The sequence below is a fragment of the Colius striatus genome, chromosome 5 (assembly GCF_028858725.1).
Source record: "Colius striatus isolate bColStr4 chromosome 5, bColStr4.1.hap1, whole genome shotgun sequence".
Lineage (NCBI taxonomy): Eukaryota > Metazoa > Chordata > Aves > Coliiformes > Coliidae > Colius > Colius striatus.
The window spans coordinates 25851681-25871626 of NC_084763.1; the positions used below are offsets into that span (position 1 = coordinate 25851681).

Genomic DNA, 19946 nt, shown 5'->3' on the forward strand with positions numbered 1-19946 from the left:
CACAGTTTCGGCAAGACCAGTGTCCCAAATGAGACAATTGCTTCATTTCTCTGTTAATATATATAAGGAGTGTTCTTTTGTTTCCTGGCGTGCACGTGAGGTGCAGAGATGCTCTGTGCACCCAGCACTGCAATAAACTAATGTCGGCTTTCTAAACTATAAAACCTGTTTTGGAGAGTGCTTTCCTGTTACAGATTTCAGTAACAGTGGGGGTCTCTCTTACTTCTAAAAGTCCAATGCAGAGGGTATCAGCTGGAAAACATCACAGCAGTAGCAGCACTGGTGGAAGTTGTAGCTCTCCCAATACTCAGACTGTTGATCATGAAATCTAGATCATCTCATCAGAACTTCATTATAATCAGTGAGAGGACATCAGCACGAGATTGCATGATTTCATGGCAAATGAAGCACAGCGGGTAACAAGAAAAATGATTTTGATTCACTGATGAAAGGAATGTGAAGTTTCCATTAAGTGTGCTCTTGTGATAAGCTTTGCTGTGGAGGGGCCTTTTAAGCTTCTCTGAGGATGTTGGGAGATGAGCTGTTCTGCGTCATTCTGATCTTAAACATACTCTGCTCAAGACAGTTAATCCTTTCTGACTGATTATTTTTGAGGGAGATGTTAAAAAAACATCAGTTGTTTGCATCAGCTATTATATCATTCCTGCTAACTGCAATTTGCTTGAATTGATCACCTAATCTAGATTAGCTGAAAAGTTGCCACGAAAGCAGTCAAATAAAGAAAAAAAGTAATGCTTTGAGAACTTCATGTGCAACATCCAGTGAAAATGAGAACATTCCACTGATTTATAGTGAACAATTCCAATTTTCATAGCTCGAAGACCTGAGCCTCAGTGGAAACACAAACTTAAACCTTTTGCATGAACATCCAATATCCTTGTCTTTTCTTCAGAGTACTCCTACATTATAAGTTTATTTGGTATCTGTCTGCAGAGATGTTGGGTTGCTTGCTCTGCAGCATTTAGGCTCTGGGATGGCTTTTTCATGTGGGTTTTCATACCACAGAAACCTGCGTAGCTGATAGTGGGACCTGATTGTGCTGGGCATTAGTACAAGTATGTGTTATGGTGCAGCCTGTGCCACAAAGGGGCTTACAGTCTAATTGGACAACATGTGAGACAGAAGGGTTGCAGACTTCCAAATGTGCTGGATAGTGCACAAAACCTGTGGGCTGAACCCAGAAGCACCCACCCAGTTCACAGGTCTTCCTTGCTATAGGCTTTCAGTGTAGTAAAATCACAGGGACAAAAACAAGCATTTGTTAGGCGCTATGCCTTTACTGCTTTGAGGGAGTTGCTCTCATTGAACATGGCTAACTCTGTATCATCCTATCACTAAGACAATGAGCAAAGTTTCTCCTGCTTTATTTTCTATGATTGCCTTTTGCTGTACAGTGTAGGACAAGGAAGTTTTTTCAGATGTTTCTAATAATGACAAGATCCATGTCAGGTTTTTGTGCTGATGTGTTGTATTTTGTCTTTGCAGCACATGATTGCAGATACTGTTCGGTCGTTGAGACATTGCAGAAATAACCAGTTTGGTGAGTAGTCAAAATTTGCTGTTTGTCCTGCCATTGGACAACCTTGAGAGTTGTTTTTTTTCTGCTTTCTTTCTACTTACTCAAGTTTGCTACAGCAGCAAAATGTGGTCAACAACTATTTAACCAATCAGCAAGAGAGAGTGTCTTTATTGGAAGGTCAGCATAGCAGAAACCACATTTGGATGAAGTTTTGCTTTATAAAATGTTTGTAAACATAGCTCCAATTTTCTGATTATGATTTTTGCAAGAAAATAATTTTTCTCTTCAAAATACTGTGTAAGAGCTGTGCCAGCTGCACTTAACAATGTACACTGATTTTTTTTTGTACTTTCCCAGCTGTAACCAAAGTACCTCAGTCTCATGATTGTATGTTTTAGGAATGAATTCACAACTCTCTTGACTTCCAATAGCTAAAAGATCACTGCAGCTTTGCACTTGGCTTTTCACCAGGAGCAATTGCTTGCTAGTTTGCATTCTTAAGGACATTTCACAAAATTGTAGAAGTCTTGAAGATGTGAAGATCCCATGGGGCTCATGAAAGCAGTTGGATAGGTAGAAAATAGGGAGTTGCGTTAGCACTTCTGGAGGATCTACACTGATAGGAACAGTCACAAGTGCCCTAGCTGCAGAAAAGACTTTTTTTGGGGGGAGGAGAGTGGGAAAGTGTTTCCACCGTATTAGCCACTAGATAATCCAACCCTAAGATGCCATGCCAGAAGACCCCCAGATCACCTTGCTCATGCAAGAGAAACTTTATTTTTTTCTTTCTCAGCATTTCTCATTCTCTGCAGAGTGTAAACACAGGAAGGGGACAAACACAACAGTGCTTTAGGAAGTGGTTAGGTTTTAAGCCAAACACAGTAAACATGCAATTTATTGAGGCCACAAAAATATCTTTTTCAAAGAGAAGTTCAGAACTGTGCTGCAGCCTTGGGGGAAAAGAGTTTGAGTACTTACTCTTTTCATCTGAATTTTCAGCAGCTGTCAGCGTGGACTCTTAACAAAAGGGAGAATCATAATAACTTTGTCTGTAAATACATGTGCCTGAAAGAATGCGAGATACCGTCAAGAGCCGTGCTGAGCATTTATTTTATTGAATTACCATACACACAGTCTTTTTTTTTTTAAACAAAGGCTGTTTAGTATTATGATTCTTGTGTTATTTTGAGATATACAGATTTATAAAAAAGAGAAGGAGAAGGCCATGTCTTTGTTTTTATTCTGTTAAACTAGATACTGATGTGAATATTGATTAATCCAAGCCATGCTTCTGTAAGGTAGAATGTCTCTTATTTGTCATTATAAAATATAGCATTGGTTCCTTTTTATGATGTGATTTTTTTTTTTTGGCAGCTTTTCTGCAAATCTTTCAGTTCGTTTTTGCCTTTTTTTTTCCAAGTGGTTTTGTAAGTGTTGCAGCATAAATCTAAGGTTAATACTGGAGATTTATCATATAATCTGGTAGTCTGAAGTACGTGATTGTTATTTTATTTTACCACAGACTGGATTTATTGTGAAGCTGGCATTTAAAAAGCAGCTTATACAGACATCCCTGAGGCACTTTTTTTTTTCCTTAAATTCATTTGGGCATGAAATGAATTCACTGAATATTTATTGAGACTTTATGGACAGTTTCTTTTTCTAGTGGGCCTATTTTGCTCTCAAGAATGTGAATCTTTCTACTGCATCAATTCCCAGATTGGCCTAAGAGCAGCAGGCATCTTACCATAGGAAAGAATCAAACAAAACTAAGCAAGGAATATTATTATTGTTTATTAACTGTATCCTGTTGTATTAAGCTTGCAGGCCAAAGTCTTTCTGGATTAGAAACTGGTTAGGTTCCAAGCAAGGCTGAAATGCCTTTTTAATGGAAGTAATACTTTTATATCCTAAATCCTTAAAACAAATAGTAGCATTTCCAAAACCATGCAAAGCAGCCTGAGAAAATAACATAATTCAAGCTTTTCCCATTTCAGGTGTTAATGAGAAATACAAATGTTTTTCAGTACATTCAGCACAGCTGCTGGAATCCTGTTGCCTCAGAACAAAAAGGTCATTCTGTATCTCAACACAAATTTATCATGTTGTCCTCTTCTCTCCCACATTTCTCAAGTTAGATAGTTACTCAGAAATAGCTCCTGAAAATACCTGCCCAGGAGCCCAGTTAGCAGCCACACGTAGAACTGGCTGCATTGACATCGCACGTCGCCTACATAGCACCATACAGCACTGTTTAGAATCAAGTGGGGTGGTTGGTTCCTGGAAAGCTTCTTGTGAGAGTGTGGAGAAAAGGATGATAGTGAAACAAAGGAGAGGGAGGGAGTGTGTGAGTTAACCTGATTGGTTTAGGGAATTTTAAGGGGTTTTATTTTTTTTATGTATGGTAATGTTATTAGAAATTCCTTGAGGACATGGACTAGAATGGAGCTCTCCAACCCTCACTCATTTGTCAGCAGTCACCAACATGTGGGAAATGTATCTCCTGTCTTCCTCTGCCTGTCTTGAGAGTCTTGTGCTGTGGGCTTAGCTTTTCCTTTTCCACTTCTGCTGGTCACCAGCAATGCTGGGAGGTTTCATAGGCAGCGAGTTCCCACAAGGCAGTGCCAGGTGTAAAGCTTGTAACAGAAAACATCTGCTATTCAAACTGCCTTTAAATTTGTCTGATTCCTCTTGCCATGTAAACTCCCATGAAATGACAGTGTGTCTCTTGTCTCTGTAACTAGATCAGAAATCAAAAGCGTAACAGTTCAAAACATGAGAGCCTGTCAGAGCAGCTTTGAAGAGCTTTCAGATCTGCCTGCTGTGCTGTCACCTTTCACCTGCTCTGAAGGAAATTATCTGGGGCTTGCTGTCTTGTGTACTTGTGTTAAGGCTGTTTAAAAGTTACAGGCTGGGTTGCCCACCCCTGCTTAAGGTCCCACTGTGCTGCCAGAGCGGCACAAAGGAAACCTTGAACCACCCTCACAGGGGTCGGGCTGCCTGTACTGCCAACAGGAGCAAACCTTCCACTCGGCAAGAGTCAGCACCTTGCCATCCACTTATCCCTCCTTTGTGCATTCTGGCTGCCCAGCTTTGCCTACTTCTTTCTCTCTTTTCTGTATCTAGCTGTTACCTCATGCACTGCACTTAAACAGCAAGTCTTTTGGATCACTGGCCCTCTTTCTTGTGACTGTCCAGCACCTGACAGGTTGGCATACCAGGGACTTTGTAAGACACAGGATAGAGAAGCAGGCAAGGCATGGCTTTCCGATTCATCTGTTTTCTCCTGTCTTGCAGGCAATGAAGTTCCTTCGAAAGAGCATCATGAGCTGAAGCCATACATCCATCACCTGCATGTCATTGACAACCAGCAAGCTCTGTTTGAGCTTTCTCACAGGATAGAGCCGCGAGTGTGAGCGTACACAGCTTCGTATAACCCTATAACTGCAGCACTTTGAATTAAGTGAATGTTTATGCCAAGCATGTTGCTTCCTGATATAAGAACAGTTTACTGAGTTTTATCAGTAGCTCACAACATGCGCAGGAAAATCAGGCAAGAGCCAGTAAAGGAGCTGCTCACAGAGTTGCAGGGCAAGCTTGGTGCCATCCCTGCCAGTCGCTGGGATCTGAGGGAGTGGAGCAGTATCCTTTGAGCTCAGGAGCCTGGTTTCTCTGAAAGTATTGTTTGGTCCAGTGTAGCTTTCAATGCAGATTCTGACAGTATTGGAGTGAAAGGAATCATCTTGTCACAGCAGCAAAACATTTCAGCAAGCAGCATACCACAAGGGGATTGATTCTCAGTTCATCACAGTATGTACCTCACTAATTCAAGGCTGCCAAAGTATTGTTGCCAAAAATACTGTGCAATCCATGCAGCTCACCTGGGTCCACTGGAGCGTCTTGTTTGAGATGAGTGGGAGCAACCAAGAATGGGAATATAAACAGACAGCACACCAGATGAAACTCAGGAGTGCATCGTGATGTGGAGCTCAGCAGGAAACAGTTCACACAATTGTGGCCGCTTAAGAATCTGCTTTTTAAAACACGCTGTAAGAGCCACTGGTTGCAGTTTATGGACACAATTATTTGTACACTGAAAACATGTTACTTTCTTCCTTTTCAGTTATCTCAGATACAGTACCAGCTCCTGCAGTTAAAGTGTCATTAACTATTATAGCAGGAGCTTAGTTTTCTGCTTGGATTACAGTCTCCATTCAGAGGCAATGCCTAGATTTACCTACATTCCTAACCCACCTCCTGGAAATACTCTTTCAGCAGGTAAAGTGTCACCTAACCTGCACACATTTCTAGTTTATAAAGAACGAAAGGGTACACCTTACAGTGTACCAGCATAATTACCTGCATACACACCAGACTCTCAGCATCAAGGTCCCTTGACCACTTCTGTCCCACTCAACACCCCTCCCCTAGCCAATTTTCACATAGCCAAAAGTACTACTTCTGGGCATGTACTGAGGCAGCATTTCTCAAGTCTTGTCTACAGCTGACCTACATCTAAGCACCACCATCACCATAACTCTGTTTTTCAGTGCTCAGAAGTTGCCCTGAAATAATGCAGTGAGTGCCACGGGCAGTGTGCTGCGCAGCCTGGCACGTGCTTGTGCGCTGACTCACAGCTACAGTCCCATTATGGAGCAAGGAGGATACGCTGCGTTGCTTGCCCGTCTCTATTGTATGTTTTCCACACGACGAAGGCCTCCAAGAACATGCTCCTTTACTGAAATGTGGGAATACTGAAGTAGCATGCTCTTCATCATTGTGTTATCTCTGGTTTAAAGAAATGGGGGAAAACCGTAGCTTTAAGAGTAGTCTGGGGGGGAATCTGTGGAATGCATTTGGTTTTCCCATCTGTGAAATATTGTATAGATCTATTGTAAAGGAAACTGATGTTTCAGAAATGTATTTGCTTGTACTTTGTTATTATCAAATACTCTATGTTTTGGGGTTTTTTTTAGAAAAAAAGATCTTTTCACCCAGTAAAAAAAGAAAAAAAATAGACTCTTGCTGGCCATGGAGTAAAAATTTCCTATGTTCTTCTGTAGATGTCACTGCACATATTGTAAATAACTCTTTTGTGCAAACAGACCAAAACTGTTCGGATGAGGATACCAGCTGTGGTGGGCACCTTTCTGCAGTGTAAGAACACAAACCGATACAATTTGCTGCTTTAGTTATTGCAGTTCTTCCTCTGGCTATGGCGCTGGTGAAATCGCCACCCCTAACTGCCTTACCTGGGTGGTTTGTTGTGTTTTGAGCTCCCCCTTGTGACATCTTTTTTACCGTGGCATTACTTTTAGGTAGACCAGCCTGCATGTTTTAGCTCATGTGGTGGAATACTAATCTACAAGTCGTTCTAGTGAAATCTGTGGGAGAGGGAGCATTGGAAGGTATTCAGGGTGAAAAAAAGTGGGGCTATTTCTCTCTTCATTGCATTTAGCTCTCTGATAGTTTTCATAGATACTGCTGATGAAGGAGCAGCAGTCCCAGAGAAGATAAAAGACAAGGAAATGAAAGAAGGGCAAAAAAGAAAAAACAACCCAAAAACCAGAAGCAGAAAGATGACTGTGTGCTCAGACATTGGTTTGAAAGCATGCTCGAGACACCTTGAAGGCTCCTCACTCCCCCAGTTCAAAATGGTTGAACTAAATGGATGGGTTAACTCGTACCAGGAGGCTTCCAGCCAGCTGAGGTGTTGGCTATCTGCACTGTTGTAACTTCACACTAAATGAGGCATTGTTTACCCCTTGCAGCTGGCATAAACATTGTTTGAAGGCACACAGCCAGCATTAACCTCCTTGTCTGGGTTGTGGCTAATTAGACTGCTGTTTAAAGCTCTACTATCTGGTTTTCATAGTGGCCTGTATAACTTGCATATAAATCTCTGGTTTGAGGGGCTGACATTGGTGCATCGGTTTCAGATGAACCTTTCAATTGTTGCCATAAAGGAAAGACAAACCACCCAAAACTGGAGGTAATGTGTCCAATTGGGAAAAAAAGGCCCTTCAGAGTCTTTGTTCAACAGGTGACATAAAGCCTGTGAAAGGGAAGGGGGACACAACACAGCCTCTGCCAGGCTGCAGCACTGGTGATATTGTCCTTCAGTAGTTCAATTACATTATGTAGAGTGAAACCCATGAATCTTGTAAGTTCAGTTTATCACGTTGCACCTGGGGTTAAACACTGCCTATTTTCTTTAGTAGCTAGGAGGAGTAATTAGACAAGAAGGAAAAAGCTGTGTCACTCCTTGATAACAAGATTTATTTGCATCAAATTTAGAGGTTTTTGTGACACAGCTTTTTGATTCCAGCCCCACGTGGGACAGAAATAAATCCCATTTGCTTGACAGCAGCAAAAAAAAGCTATCAGAAGTAATGAGATGTGCTGCTGTAAATTTAAAAAGAAAGATGTAAATACTAAACATTTTAGCAGAGTAATATTTATTTGCATAGCCTATTTATTGTCATCTTATACACTGTTAAATACTGGGATAAAGTCAGTGAGCTGAGGTAAGAACACCTGCCTGTTCCCTTCTCTCCGAGTGCCACAGTGCTGTCAGCTTGCATTAAAAGTAATAAAATAGAAATCCCCAAATCAAGGTATTTACCTGTCTTCTCAGGGACTACAGCTAGTAGTTATCCACCGTTTTGAGACCTGGTATGTATGAAATTTACTGATTTACCAGAATCAATGTTGCCAATGTTTTCCTTTCATATTTCATGCTTGTCTGCCTCTGTACATATTATTGTGTTGTGTATTTATGAGAGCTAGTAAGCAATAATTTATATGTCAAAATGGCCAAGCAATACAAGGTTAAAACTTGTAGAAGCAACTGTTTCATTTATCTTGCATTTTCCAGTGGATTTTAATATTGCTTTTAAAAATATAAAAACTACCTTAACGAAGCCTGGGCTCTGTGCCTTCATGCCTATCACATGTACTTACTGTTCCTAACTGGAATGTTTTACTTCCAGGCATTCGGTTCCACAAACCCTTACTGAGGTGGATGCACACCCATGTAGAGACTCAGGAGACTGACCCTCTTCAGAGCTGCCCATCTGTCTCTGGTTGGGGGGACTCACTGGTGCTGATGTTTCAGAAGCAGGGATGAAGTTAATGGGGTCTCAGCTGTGCCTTATCACTGCAGCACAGTCTAAGAGAGGCCTGGAGCCGCCATGAGAAGTCCCTGTGGGAGACGGGTGGAGTAAATCTATCTTCATATCCTCTGGAGTCTGCTTATCAGAACTTGATCCTCTTACTTAGGATGGAAAATACGTTTCCCTGTCATCGGGTGTCCCTGCCCATGTGGTTTCCTCTCTCTCTTCTCAGTTGTTCTGTAGCAGGGAAAGCAGAACCCATGATGGGCTGTGAGTGCTCAGTAGTGCAGCTGAAGCTTGTCTTGTCCTTCCACCCTTTCTGTTTCAAACCCTGGGAACTATTAAGCCAAACCCATCTATTTCACACAGAAATAGTACTTGGTACGTAGAGCATGATGTCTGTTCAAAGTGCTGTACAAATAGGCGGCACTTAATCCTCGAAGTGCCTGCACCAGAAATAGTCTTAAGACTGACCTACAAAGTGTGGCAGTATTAATATACAGGTAGGGAGAATTTTAACTGTAATAACTAAAACAAGACAAGCCCAAGATATTGACACAGCTCTATAATTATGTTTAAAAACGTTTCATAGGCAAACATCCTTTTCCATATCCAGCTGTGCAAGCTGAAGAATTTACATTCACAGTTGTTCATCACTGTCCCTTCATTGTAGATCACTGCTCCCCACTGCATGGCCCAGAGGGACACCTGGGTACTATCTCTTACCCTGTTGCTGTTAGTTAGAGGGATTACATCAACCCCCACACAGCTGCATGCACGTGGCTGACTTTGCACTGAAAGGCTTTCCTTCTGTCTGTTGACTATGCTGGGAGGCTGTCAAAGAAGGTGGAGTAGGGATACCTTTAGGATGGTTTGCAAACAGGAAGGTGTAGGGCTAAGGATAGCTGCTCCAAAGCTCCAACTGTGCTAAAAGAGCCATGAGAAGAGGCTGCTTCAATCCAGATGTCCCTTCAGACCATCTTGCTGAACTATTCAGGCAGTGTTCTTCCACTCCTGGCTATGCAAAGGAGACTTATTGGCAGGGACCTGCCATTTGAGCTCCACAATGGACTGGAAATGTTCACCAAGTGGTTAGAGAGGCCTGTGATGGGTTATTCCTTGGGAGTTCTCTCCAAAGTACCTGCTGTGTTTCACATCCCAGCAGCCTTTCCTGCCACAGAGAGCATCTGCCCTGCAGTCCTGCCTTCTGCCACAGGGATGGCAGCTGAGTCACACAGCAAAACCCAAAGCAGGTAAGTCTTCCTCTGGCTCCAAGCACAGTCTACCTCTACTCCTACAACCCTTCACACCAGAGAGTTGTGTGACAGCACCCTACATGCATGGCTATGATAATATTATGAAATACCTGTAGTTGTATTGGAGTTAAAATAATTGTACAGTGCAGGTAGTAGAAAATCTGGAGAACTGAGGAGGCCGGCAAAGGTGAGGCAAATGGACAATTTTGGAACCAAGGAAAGAAGCATTATTTTCTGCATTCCCTCTTGTCTAGAAGAAGGTTAGTGGATTTCATGAGACCCTTGTAAAGGTCCAGAGAGCCTGGCAAAAGTGAGCTTGAGCAGTATCACAGCCTCAGAACCTTTAAGAGGTCAAAGGATGGCAATGATACAGTCAGCACACTTTCAGTTTTCAGTTGCAGCTGCTTACCTCTCCCTAGGAGGTCTGCCACTGACTTGCAGAGGCACTAAGAACTTTGCAAATCTCTGCACTTTGGGAACTGGCTGTGCTTCAGCATGGCTTTCTTTTCAATCTCCTTCCTCTCCCAGGTAGATTATGGGAGAAGGGAAAGAGGCATCTTGAAAGACTTTGAAAGCTTCCTTCTCTCTGAAGGGTGCTGCTGACCCTTTCCAGGTCCTGTTTCTGCAAGGAGAATCCTGAAGGTAGAGGCCATCCTTGTCCTTGTCTTCCTATTTAGAAGAACACAATAATCATAGAAAAAAGCAGACAGTTAAATCCCAGGAAAAAAAAAAATCCTTATTCTGGAATCAGGAAAGAGAAGAGCTGTTCAGAAGGTCACATAAACCCAGCAGGTAAGAGGGGAAACTCCTCCTTTGTGTTCTCTCTCTGTTCATTAATTGATTGCACCAGGACATTAGCCTGTTTGTTACTTTGCAGGGGGAGGTGGCTGCTGCTGGGTTTATGACTAAGTAGGACTGGTTATGGGTCAACTTTAGTGCTCTGTGTGGTCTTGATGGTCTTTCTCTCAATAAGGTTTCAGCTCTCATTTCTGTAGTAAGGAATCAGAGCAGTTCTTGAGGTGCTAAGAAGTAGTGAATCAGCATTGTTTAAAATGAAGTTTGAATGGGAAACCAAAACTACCCGTTTTAGCACGAAAATGTGGATTTAGTGGTGTAAGTTTAGAGGAACATGTGAACAAGACTTGAAGATTTTTTTTAAGCAGAACCAAATGAGCTTAAACCACACTGAAGGGCAGTCACTGGGGTAGCCTTCCTTGATTAGGTTGGTCTTAAATTATAGTTTGTGCAAGAAGATTATTTTTGTAACAGGCTGTCTTCCAGAAAACTGTCAGAGGTTCTTAAACTTGAACAGTTTTGTCTTGGTCTCCTGCTGTCACCAGTGCAAGTCCTTTCCTATCTGCAGTGGCAATGACACCTGGTTCAGAGTGACTCCAGGTGAGGTTGTAAAGAGGTTGTTAGTGATGGCAAACAGCCTCTTCATAAGCTGCAAAAATTGGGCATGGGGTAAACAGCTCTGCAGCAACAACAAAACAAAGACTATGCTAAAAAAAAAAGGAATCAGAAAGTCCTGCCATAGATCTAGCTGAGTGCAGAGCTGCCTGTGCAGGGAAATGGGTTGAATGGGAGTGTTCCTTAGCAGGGAGAAGCAGCACTGGCAGAACTCGCCCATTTAACTTAAGTGGTCAAGTGCCCCTTGAGAGGTGCTGCAAGCTGTGAGAGATGGCTTGAGAGAGCAGAGCTGTGCTCTGCTGGAGGAGAATTTACCAGCAAATGCAAACAGAATACGTTGCCCCTGTATCAACAAGGAAATATCTTCTTGAATCCATAGCTTCAAGGTAACCAGGGGTTCTGCTGGGGAGATCTTCCCCGATCTCCTTCAGGATCCATTTAAAGTAATTTGATTTAACTTGCCTACAGCCAATTCCATCCCCTTTATTCAGGGGTAGGTCTCAATCTCATCTAGTTGGGGAGTTTCTTCCTGTTCCCCTCTCACATCCTCTGCCCCTGCATCTCATACCTCCTTCTGACTTCTCTCTTAATCCAGAAATTAATTTACTATCTCTCTGATTATTCCTCCTTATCCGTCTTCTTTTGCTTTCTCTGTTATTAAAAACAGTCCAAGGCACCTTGTGTCTCAAGAATCAGTTATCTCCAATTTTGTGAATTCCTTACTTATATCTGGAGCTGATTGTCTTATAAAAAGAGAGGACAACTGCACAGCTTCTGGATTCTTAGTGTCCAAATCTGTGTATTTCCTGGTTGTTGCTTAGCCACTCCATAAAAGGAGATGGAGACTCACTTGGTTCTTGGTTTGTTTCATACAATTTCGACCAATTAGTTGCTTCGGGCACCCCGTTCCTAATACCAAACAAAATCCATTTTTGGTATCTCGTTAGCAGTACTCTGGGACCTGGTAAATTTGGGTTCCAGTCAAGGTCCCTCATAAGGAGACCTTGATGTACCGTGCGTTGTAAAATGGCATCCACAGCTTCCACCTGCCACCTGCTGGCCCTAAGGACCATCTGCTTTTCAGTTCCATCCGTTACTACATCTGGGGTTACTTGTATGCCATTCCAATCCGGATCCTGAATCCTAATAATTATTTCAAACACTTTTGCAACCCTTTCAGGATCTTCTCTCTACCTGCCTGCAGTCTCTTTCCAGCCCAGTAAATCAGGCTGATTTCAAAGGCCTGCTGCTCACAGTGTGTGTACAACACAGACACAGCACTGGTACTTCTAAACTGTTTTAACCCTCGGCTTGCAATTCTCTCATCATTCATCACTCACCTCAAACTGCAACTCATACTTGTATGAAATATCAAACGAGGATAGGGATGTGATGTCTATAAATGAGACATCTTTGAAGTCGAGTTTCAATACAATACCTCTGGTCACGATACAGTGCCAGAAGAGGACAAAGCATGGCTACTGGGTGTCCTGTCACACTCTCAGGGATAGAAACTGTTCCTGGCTGATGCCAGCTGCCAGCACGGATCTTGGCTTGAGGCTGCAGCTATGTGCTTCAGCTTCAGGGTGCGTTGTCAGTTGGAGGTTGCTTTTTAAGTGCACATAAACGACAATGTGATCATAAAAGCTGGCAGAGAGGCACAAGGCAGGGCTCAGAATGATTTGAACAAGTCCAACATAGCAGAGACAGAAAAGGGGAGGACTGTTGGGAGAAACTAACATGCAAGTCTGAAGAAAATTCACATGTGTCTAAAATGCATTTAGACACCCTTGTTTAGTACTTATTTGATGAGGTTTATCTCATTTTAAGTGAGGTAATTCACTTTACTTTTAAATAACAGTGTCTGCTAAATAGTATAATGTATTTTACCCATTCAAATTTAATGATGTACTTTTTTGCTTACTTGATTTGTTCCTCAGAGCAATGTGAGTGACTCTAGGGAACTTGGTCTAGTTTGCACAAGCACATGAGGAAAAACTTAGGCTAAATGTTTTCTCAGAGGACATTGAGACATAATAACATGCCAAAGGTAGGTATCATTTCCCAGAAATAACTAGACAAGAAACTGTCAAAGCCATGTGTTACTGAAAGACAGCACAGGGTTCCCACGGGGAGGGTGTCTCTGCATCAAGATCATCTGTAAACATCACCATTTTGACGAAGCAAGTGGCTTGGTTGGCTCTGGTGGTTGCAGCAAAAGCTGCTGCCAGCTAGAATAAACTTTTCCAGCAGCTAGCCTGCTCTTAACAGCATCTTTGCTTTCAAAAGTTCAGACACCGTTGACATCTAGTGGTGAAATCCTGTTCCAGGAGAGCTCGTTTATTGCATCAAAAACGCCTGTGCGACCTCAAGGGACTGCAGGACATAATGCAGCAGTGAGAGGCTCCTCTGTCATCTACGTGGTCCACTGACTCGTTTATTAGATTTGTTGACTCAGATTCTCATTTAAGTGGACTGATGGGATTATCTGTTCAGCCTTTTTGTGCATCTTTCCCTATGGATTTAGTTTTCAGGCTTTATGATGAGAGTGCACGTTCACTTAGGACAGATGCTAACAGGAATAAAGGCTGCTGTCTCCTCATCTGTCAGTAGCCCCCAGAGTCAGCATCTCATCCAAAGCTATTGGCTGCAGTGTAAGCATTTGGTCTGGGGCAGCTTCTCCAAACACGCCACAGAGTCATCTGGGTACATTTGACAAAAGCAAGCAAATCCCCTGCCTGCTGGGGTAATGGTGTGAGGCTCAATTTGCTGCTAAATCAAAGGAGTGGCTGTGTGAGCCCGAGGAGCAGGTTTTCTCTGGAAGGTGTGCTGTTGTGTACGTGTTCCTGGCACTCTTGGTGATTGTGGCTACACTCATCCAACCTTGGACAAGAAGGAGAGACGAGTAACTTAAACCACTTTGTGTAGCAGTGCTGGGCTTTGCTCCCAAATGCTGCAAATGAGCCGCACTATGCAAAGAAAATAGGCTGCTCCTGAGTTTAGAGCTCCTAAATGCCACTGTCCCCAGGGAATGAGGCAAGGCTGTGCTGATGTGCTGGCTTGTGTGCCCTGGAGCAGGAGCAGTACACTGTGCTGCACTCCAGGAAGGTGTTTTGGGGCCATTCTCCTCTCCCTATGCCATTGTGAGTCAATTCCTCTTTATCCTGGGCAAACTACCCTAAATTCTCCATATCTGCAGCACCCACATGAGCACAGCTGGGGCCAGCCAGCTGGAGCTGCCAAGTGCTGTCACAGGGAAGCTGTAAATAGATAAGACAGAGGAGCATTTGGGAGTCAGCTGTGTTATAAGCTGCTGGTTGACAAGCAAGTGACTGCTAAAGGAGCAAAATTCAAAAAGGGCAAGAATGTCTGCTGTTGTTCAGGGACAGCTGCTGGCTGTGAGGACTCTGGGGGAAGTCAAAACCCATAAGACTTTGTTGTAACTTGGTGAGTAGGAGGACTGCAAATGTGACACACGTGTTACATAGTTGTGAAGAGACATCCAAATGAGGACAATATTTGTTTAAGTTATAGCTGTTTGACAAGCTGTTCTTGTTCAGCAAAAAGCTCCAAACAACTAACAGGGAAGTACTTTAGGAAATCCCTTCCTGATGAGCTGACTTCAGCTGTGAGCTGGGACTAGGAAGAGCCCTTATCAACCATGCCCACCCCTGCAATGATGCAGCTGCTTCTGAGTCTGCACACTGAGACAGATCGTGAAGATGGGAAATATTCACATCCAAGATAAACCTCTTCTGCATAAGAAACCTTGTATCTGAGATACATAAACAATTTAAAAATTGTACTTTAACCTACTACTAGATCTAATGCATCCAGTTCATTACAGTCTCCCTAGAGACTAGTTGCTGTGATACCGACTTTGTTAGCAGTGATAGTCTGGGGTGATAACAGGGACTGTTAACACTTGCTCTTCCCTGGATCTGGATGAAGAGTGGTTGCAAACAGCAGCTCAAATAAATGTCAATAGATTAATAAATAGTTAATTTAGTGCCACTCAGAGGGATCTGAAGGCACATAGAAAATGCTAACCAGTGAAAGCCATGTGAAGTCAGAGAGGAACTGATGCCCCTGTTTCACAGATGAAGAAACTTCAGAGAGGGAGACTTGACTAAGGTCAAGTGCTTGCTTACTAAACCAAAAAAAGCCAATGAAGGCAAAAGAAGTGGCAGCCCAGCAGAGAGCTGGAGGAAAGTGCAGCAGGGCCCAGAGCACATTACTGCTCCCCCAGCCACAGCACATGGCCTCCCCGTCTCCAGACCAGTACTCAGTTTTCTGCTTGGCAGAGCAACTGTGGTGGTGTTTGTGTGGGCTGTAGACTCTGTGTACTTTGAAACCTTTCATGCTTTCTTTGGGAGAAATTGGCGTGACTTGGAAGACCTTCCCCTCTGTATGAGAACCTCCTGTAGCTGCTTAAGAAGAGCAGCTGTCAGCTGGGAAGTGCCTTGGAAAACAAGTTGTTTTAATGACTAGGGAAGATGATGTCTACAGAAGTAGATACCCAGTTCACAACTGTAGACATGGTGGAGTCTTTTGGAAGCCAGAGAAGGGTGCAGCACCTTTGTGAGGGTCTTTAGAGCAATGTGCTTCAGTAGACACTGAGCCTCCTCTCTCTGTGGGAAGAGGAGCACTCCTGAATCTTCTACTCACAAATAAGCAGGGTCTGGTGGTGAAGGTTGAGGGTAGCCTTAGCTGCAGCGACCATGAGATGCTGGAGTTTGGGATCTTGTGCGGTAGGAACAGAATACCAAGCAGGATCACAGCCTTGGACTTTAGCAGGGCTGACTTTGGCCTTTTCAAGCAATTGCTAGGGGTCATCTCATGGGACAGGGTATTGGGGGATAAAGAGGCCCAAGAGAGTTGGTCTGTGTTCAAAGATCACTTTTTCCAGACTCAGGATCAGAGCACCCCAGCAGGTAAGAAATCAAGCAAGGGAGCCAGGAGACCTGCATGTTAAACAGGGAACTGTTGGAACTCCAGTGGAAGAAGGGAGTCTATAGATCATGGAAGGAAGGGATGGCTACTTGGGATGAATATAAGACTATTGTAAAGAGGATGTAGGGAGGCAACTAGGAAAGCCAAAGCCTTGTTGGAGTTATGTCTTGCAAGGGAGGTCAAGGACAACAATAAGGGCTTCTTCAAATACATTGCAGATAAAACTAACACTAGAGGCAATGTAGGGCCACTGTTGAATGAGGCAGGTGCCCTGGTGATAGAGGATACAGAGAAGGCAGGCCCCTTGTCTTATCATGGGACGTCACTGAGAACAGCCTGGCTCCATCCTCCTGACACCCACCCTTTACGTATTTGTAAACATTAAGGAGGTCTCCTCTCAGTCTTCTCTTCTCCAAGCTGAAGAGCCGCAGCTCCCTCAGCCTTTCCTCATATGAAAGATGTTCCATTCCCCTGATCATCTTGGTGGCCCTGTGCTGGACTCTCTCCAGAAGTTCCCTGTCCCTCTTAAGCTGGGGAGCCCAGAACTGGACACAGGACTCCAGATGAGGCCTCACCAGGGCAGAGCAGAGGAGGAGCAGAACCTCCCTTGACCTGCTGGCCACAGTCTTCTTGATGCATCCCAGGATGCCATTGGCCTTCTTGGCCACGAGGGCACATTGCTGGCTCATATTCAGTTTATTATCAACCAGGACTCCAGGTCTCTCTCTGCAGAGCTGCTCTCCAACAGCTCAATCCCCAGCCTGTACTAGTGCATGGGATTGTTCCTTCCCAGGACTCTGCAGGACTCTGCACTTGTCCTTGTTGAACCTCATGAGGTTCCTCTCTGCCCAAATCTCTAGCCAGTCGAGATCCTGCTGAATGGCAGCACAGCCTTCTGGGGAATCAGCCAGTCCTCCCAGTTTGGTGTCATCAGCCAACTTGCTGAGGGTACACTCTGTCCCCTCATCCAGGTCGTTGATGAAGATGTTGAACAAGACTGGCCCCAGAACCGATCCTTGTGGGACTCCACTGGCCACAGGCCTCCAACTGGATTCTGTGCCATTGATCACCACCCTCTGGGCTCTGTCATTCAGCCAGCTCTTGATCCACCTTACTGTCCACTCATCCAAGCCACACTGCCTGAGCTTTCTGATGAGGATGTTATGGGAGTCAGTGTCAAAAGCTTTGCTGAAGTCAAGGTAGATGACATCCACTGCTCTCCCCTCATCTAGCCAACCGGTTATGCACTCATAGAAGGATATCAGGTTGATCTGTGTTGACTTCCCCTGATAACCATCTTATCCTTCATATGTTCAGTGATACCATTCAGGATGAGTTGTTCCATCACATTTCCAGGCATGGGGGTGAGGCTGACTGGCCTGTAGTTTCCTGGGTCGTCCTTCGTGCCCATTTTGAAGACTGGTGTGACATTGGCCTTTCTGCAGTCCTCAGGCACCTCATCTGTCCTCCATGATGGTCCAAAAATGACAGAGAGTGGCTTAGCAATCACACCAGCCAGCCCCCTCAGCGCTCTTGGATGCATCCCATCAGGTTTCATTGACTTATGAGCCTTGTCTTGTCCAACAAGTCTTTAACCTCTTCTTCATCTACCAAGGGAAGATCTTCTGTTGTCCAGACAGACAATATACAACTATAGCAATGCTAGGGGCAAGGATGACCGAGTTGTGATGATGAAACCAGAGGTGTATAACATCATGTTAAGACATAGACGTTTGTCATCCTGGCCCATTCCTCAGCAATCACAGCAGAAGCTATTTTAGGGTCTTCTTATCTTTATCAACAAATTCTCTTCCCCTAATTCTATAGAAATGGGGCATTCTTCAGCACAAAAAGCAGTGCATTCTTCAGCAAGGCATGATATTTGGGGTATCTGTGATAATTGGTGTGATGTGTCTGAAAGGGGTAGCCAGCAGGTTCCCAGGACCGTATTTATCCTCTGTACCCACAGATCAAAGCATTCTCGAGGACAGGCATGCTGAATGTGGCAAAAGAGCACAGATAATATACTATAATGAGGGTCATACTGTTTACAGTGTACTTTTTATTGGCATTTATTCAAAGCAGAGATTTCCTCTTATGACCAGAAATTTAGATTCTGTGAGATTACACTCACTTGGTTAATCTGCTTTACACGGAAATGAAGTGGAGAAGTAGTCAGTGATATTTGCCTATGTACATAGCTAAATTCTGCAAGAGGAAATATTTAATCTTGAGCTTAATATGGGATAGACTGTAGCTGAATGAAAAAGAAAAACTATTTGTTTTCTGAAGTGAGTCACAGAGTGCTGAACACTGCCGAGGAATGTGTCATATGAAACGGTGCAACAATGACACCTTCTGTAAAACACTAGAAATGTCACATCTTATCATTTTGGCTTCTACCCTTGGAAATTTCTAACCTCTGTGCAGGCAGAGAGCTGCTGGTACAGCTTCTGAAGCAGGCATCTCTATGGAGATGTGACTCCCTACTGCGCTACCCAAATACATCGCGGGCTGGCAGCTCACAAGCTGCAGCTTAACAGTAATGAGAAGTCTTCTGCAAAAAGTTTAGAAATCTAAAAGACCACCCGTTTAAAATATCCCACTGCATCATCATTCCTAAATTAATTTGTTAAAACGAGAGAGCACAAGAGGGAGCCAGACGCTGCATCCTGGTAAAGCTCTTGGCTGTGTTTTGGGAGGGGGCAAGGGGACCCTGGGGATTGGTCCCTGTGCTTTGAGCTCTTTCCATATTTGTTCAGTGACTCCAGCCTGAGGTGCACAAAGCCCTGTGGACACCGGGTCGAGTCTCCAGGACTCCCCAGCCCCTGGTGGTGCCCAGGGACTTGGAGTGCAAAGTCAAAGCTCCTCTCTTTCCTTCTGATATCAAGGAGCACTTGGAAGAGGCAAGATGCAAGGAGGCATCAGATATGGTTTTACTCTCTGTCCCACTGGGTAAGAAGCACAACCCATATTTCCTGTTTTTTCCCTCTAGCCACTGTACTCTTAGGGTGCAGATGTGAGGGGTAGAGCCCTGTCTCTGCTGCATCAGGTTTGTTAATGTGTAGAAATGAGTAGAGGTGCTGAGGGGATGTGGGGCGGCAGAGGCACGTGCTCTTTAGTGGGGTGCCTGAGAGCTGCCTATGTGCAGGCACAGGAGCCTGGTGTCTGAGCCCTCTCCCTGCTGCTCTGTGTGTGGGCAGCACCCCTATGGCTCTGGAGCTGCCCTTCCCAGGACCTGAAGCTCCCAACACCCTGTCCAGATAACTAGGGTGACAGCCAGCACTGATTTGGGAGGCAAGTTCTGGGATTTTTACTGGCACTAGTTTTGGCTGATATGTCTCAAATGACTCTTTCAGGATATGACAGAGTTGAACTTCTGCACCCTGAGCCTCAGATCAGTGTTGTCAGCACAGGTCAGCCCTTAAACTGCAGTACTGCATCCCAAAAATAATCCTCTTTGGCCTCTGCTTTCTGCTAAGGCATTATGTAAGTCCTTATCTGCCACTTAGCTCCTTTGTTGGGTTACTGAAAAGTGCACAAAGAGCTCTGTTTGAGAGTGGAAAATCAACCAGTTTCCTTCACAGTTAGTGCAGTAGTTATCAGATATCATGAGTGAAACCAAGGGTTTAATAATTTCACAGATACCTACAGGATATTACAAGGTAAACA

The 19946-nt window shown here is 44.0% G+C and overlaps 1 protein-coding gene across 5 annotated transcripts in view; it reads left to right on the forward strand.

The window, feature by feature from the left end:
* RAPGEF5 (Rap guanine nucleotide exchange factor 5) overlaps positions 1-8463 on the forward strand; it is a 166001-nt gene extending 157538 nt beyond the window's left edge. For all 5 annotated transcript variants that reach the window (XM_061997261.1, XM_061997258.1, XM_061997259.1 and 2 more), the window contains 2 exons: positions 1507-1561; positions 4838-8463. In XM_061997261.1, the coding sequence (XP_061853245.1) occupies positions 1507-1561; positions 4838-4956 (174 nt within the window). In that variant the 3' untranslated portion in view covers positions 4957-8463. The remainder of the gene's footprint in view (positions 1-1506; positions 1562-4837) is intronic.
* The last annotated feature ends 11483 nt before the right edge of the window (positions 8464-19946 follow it).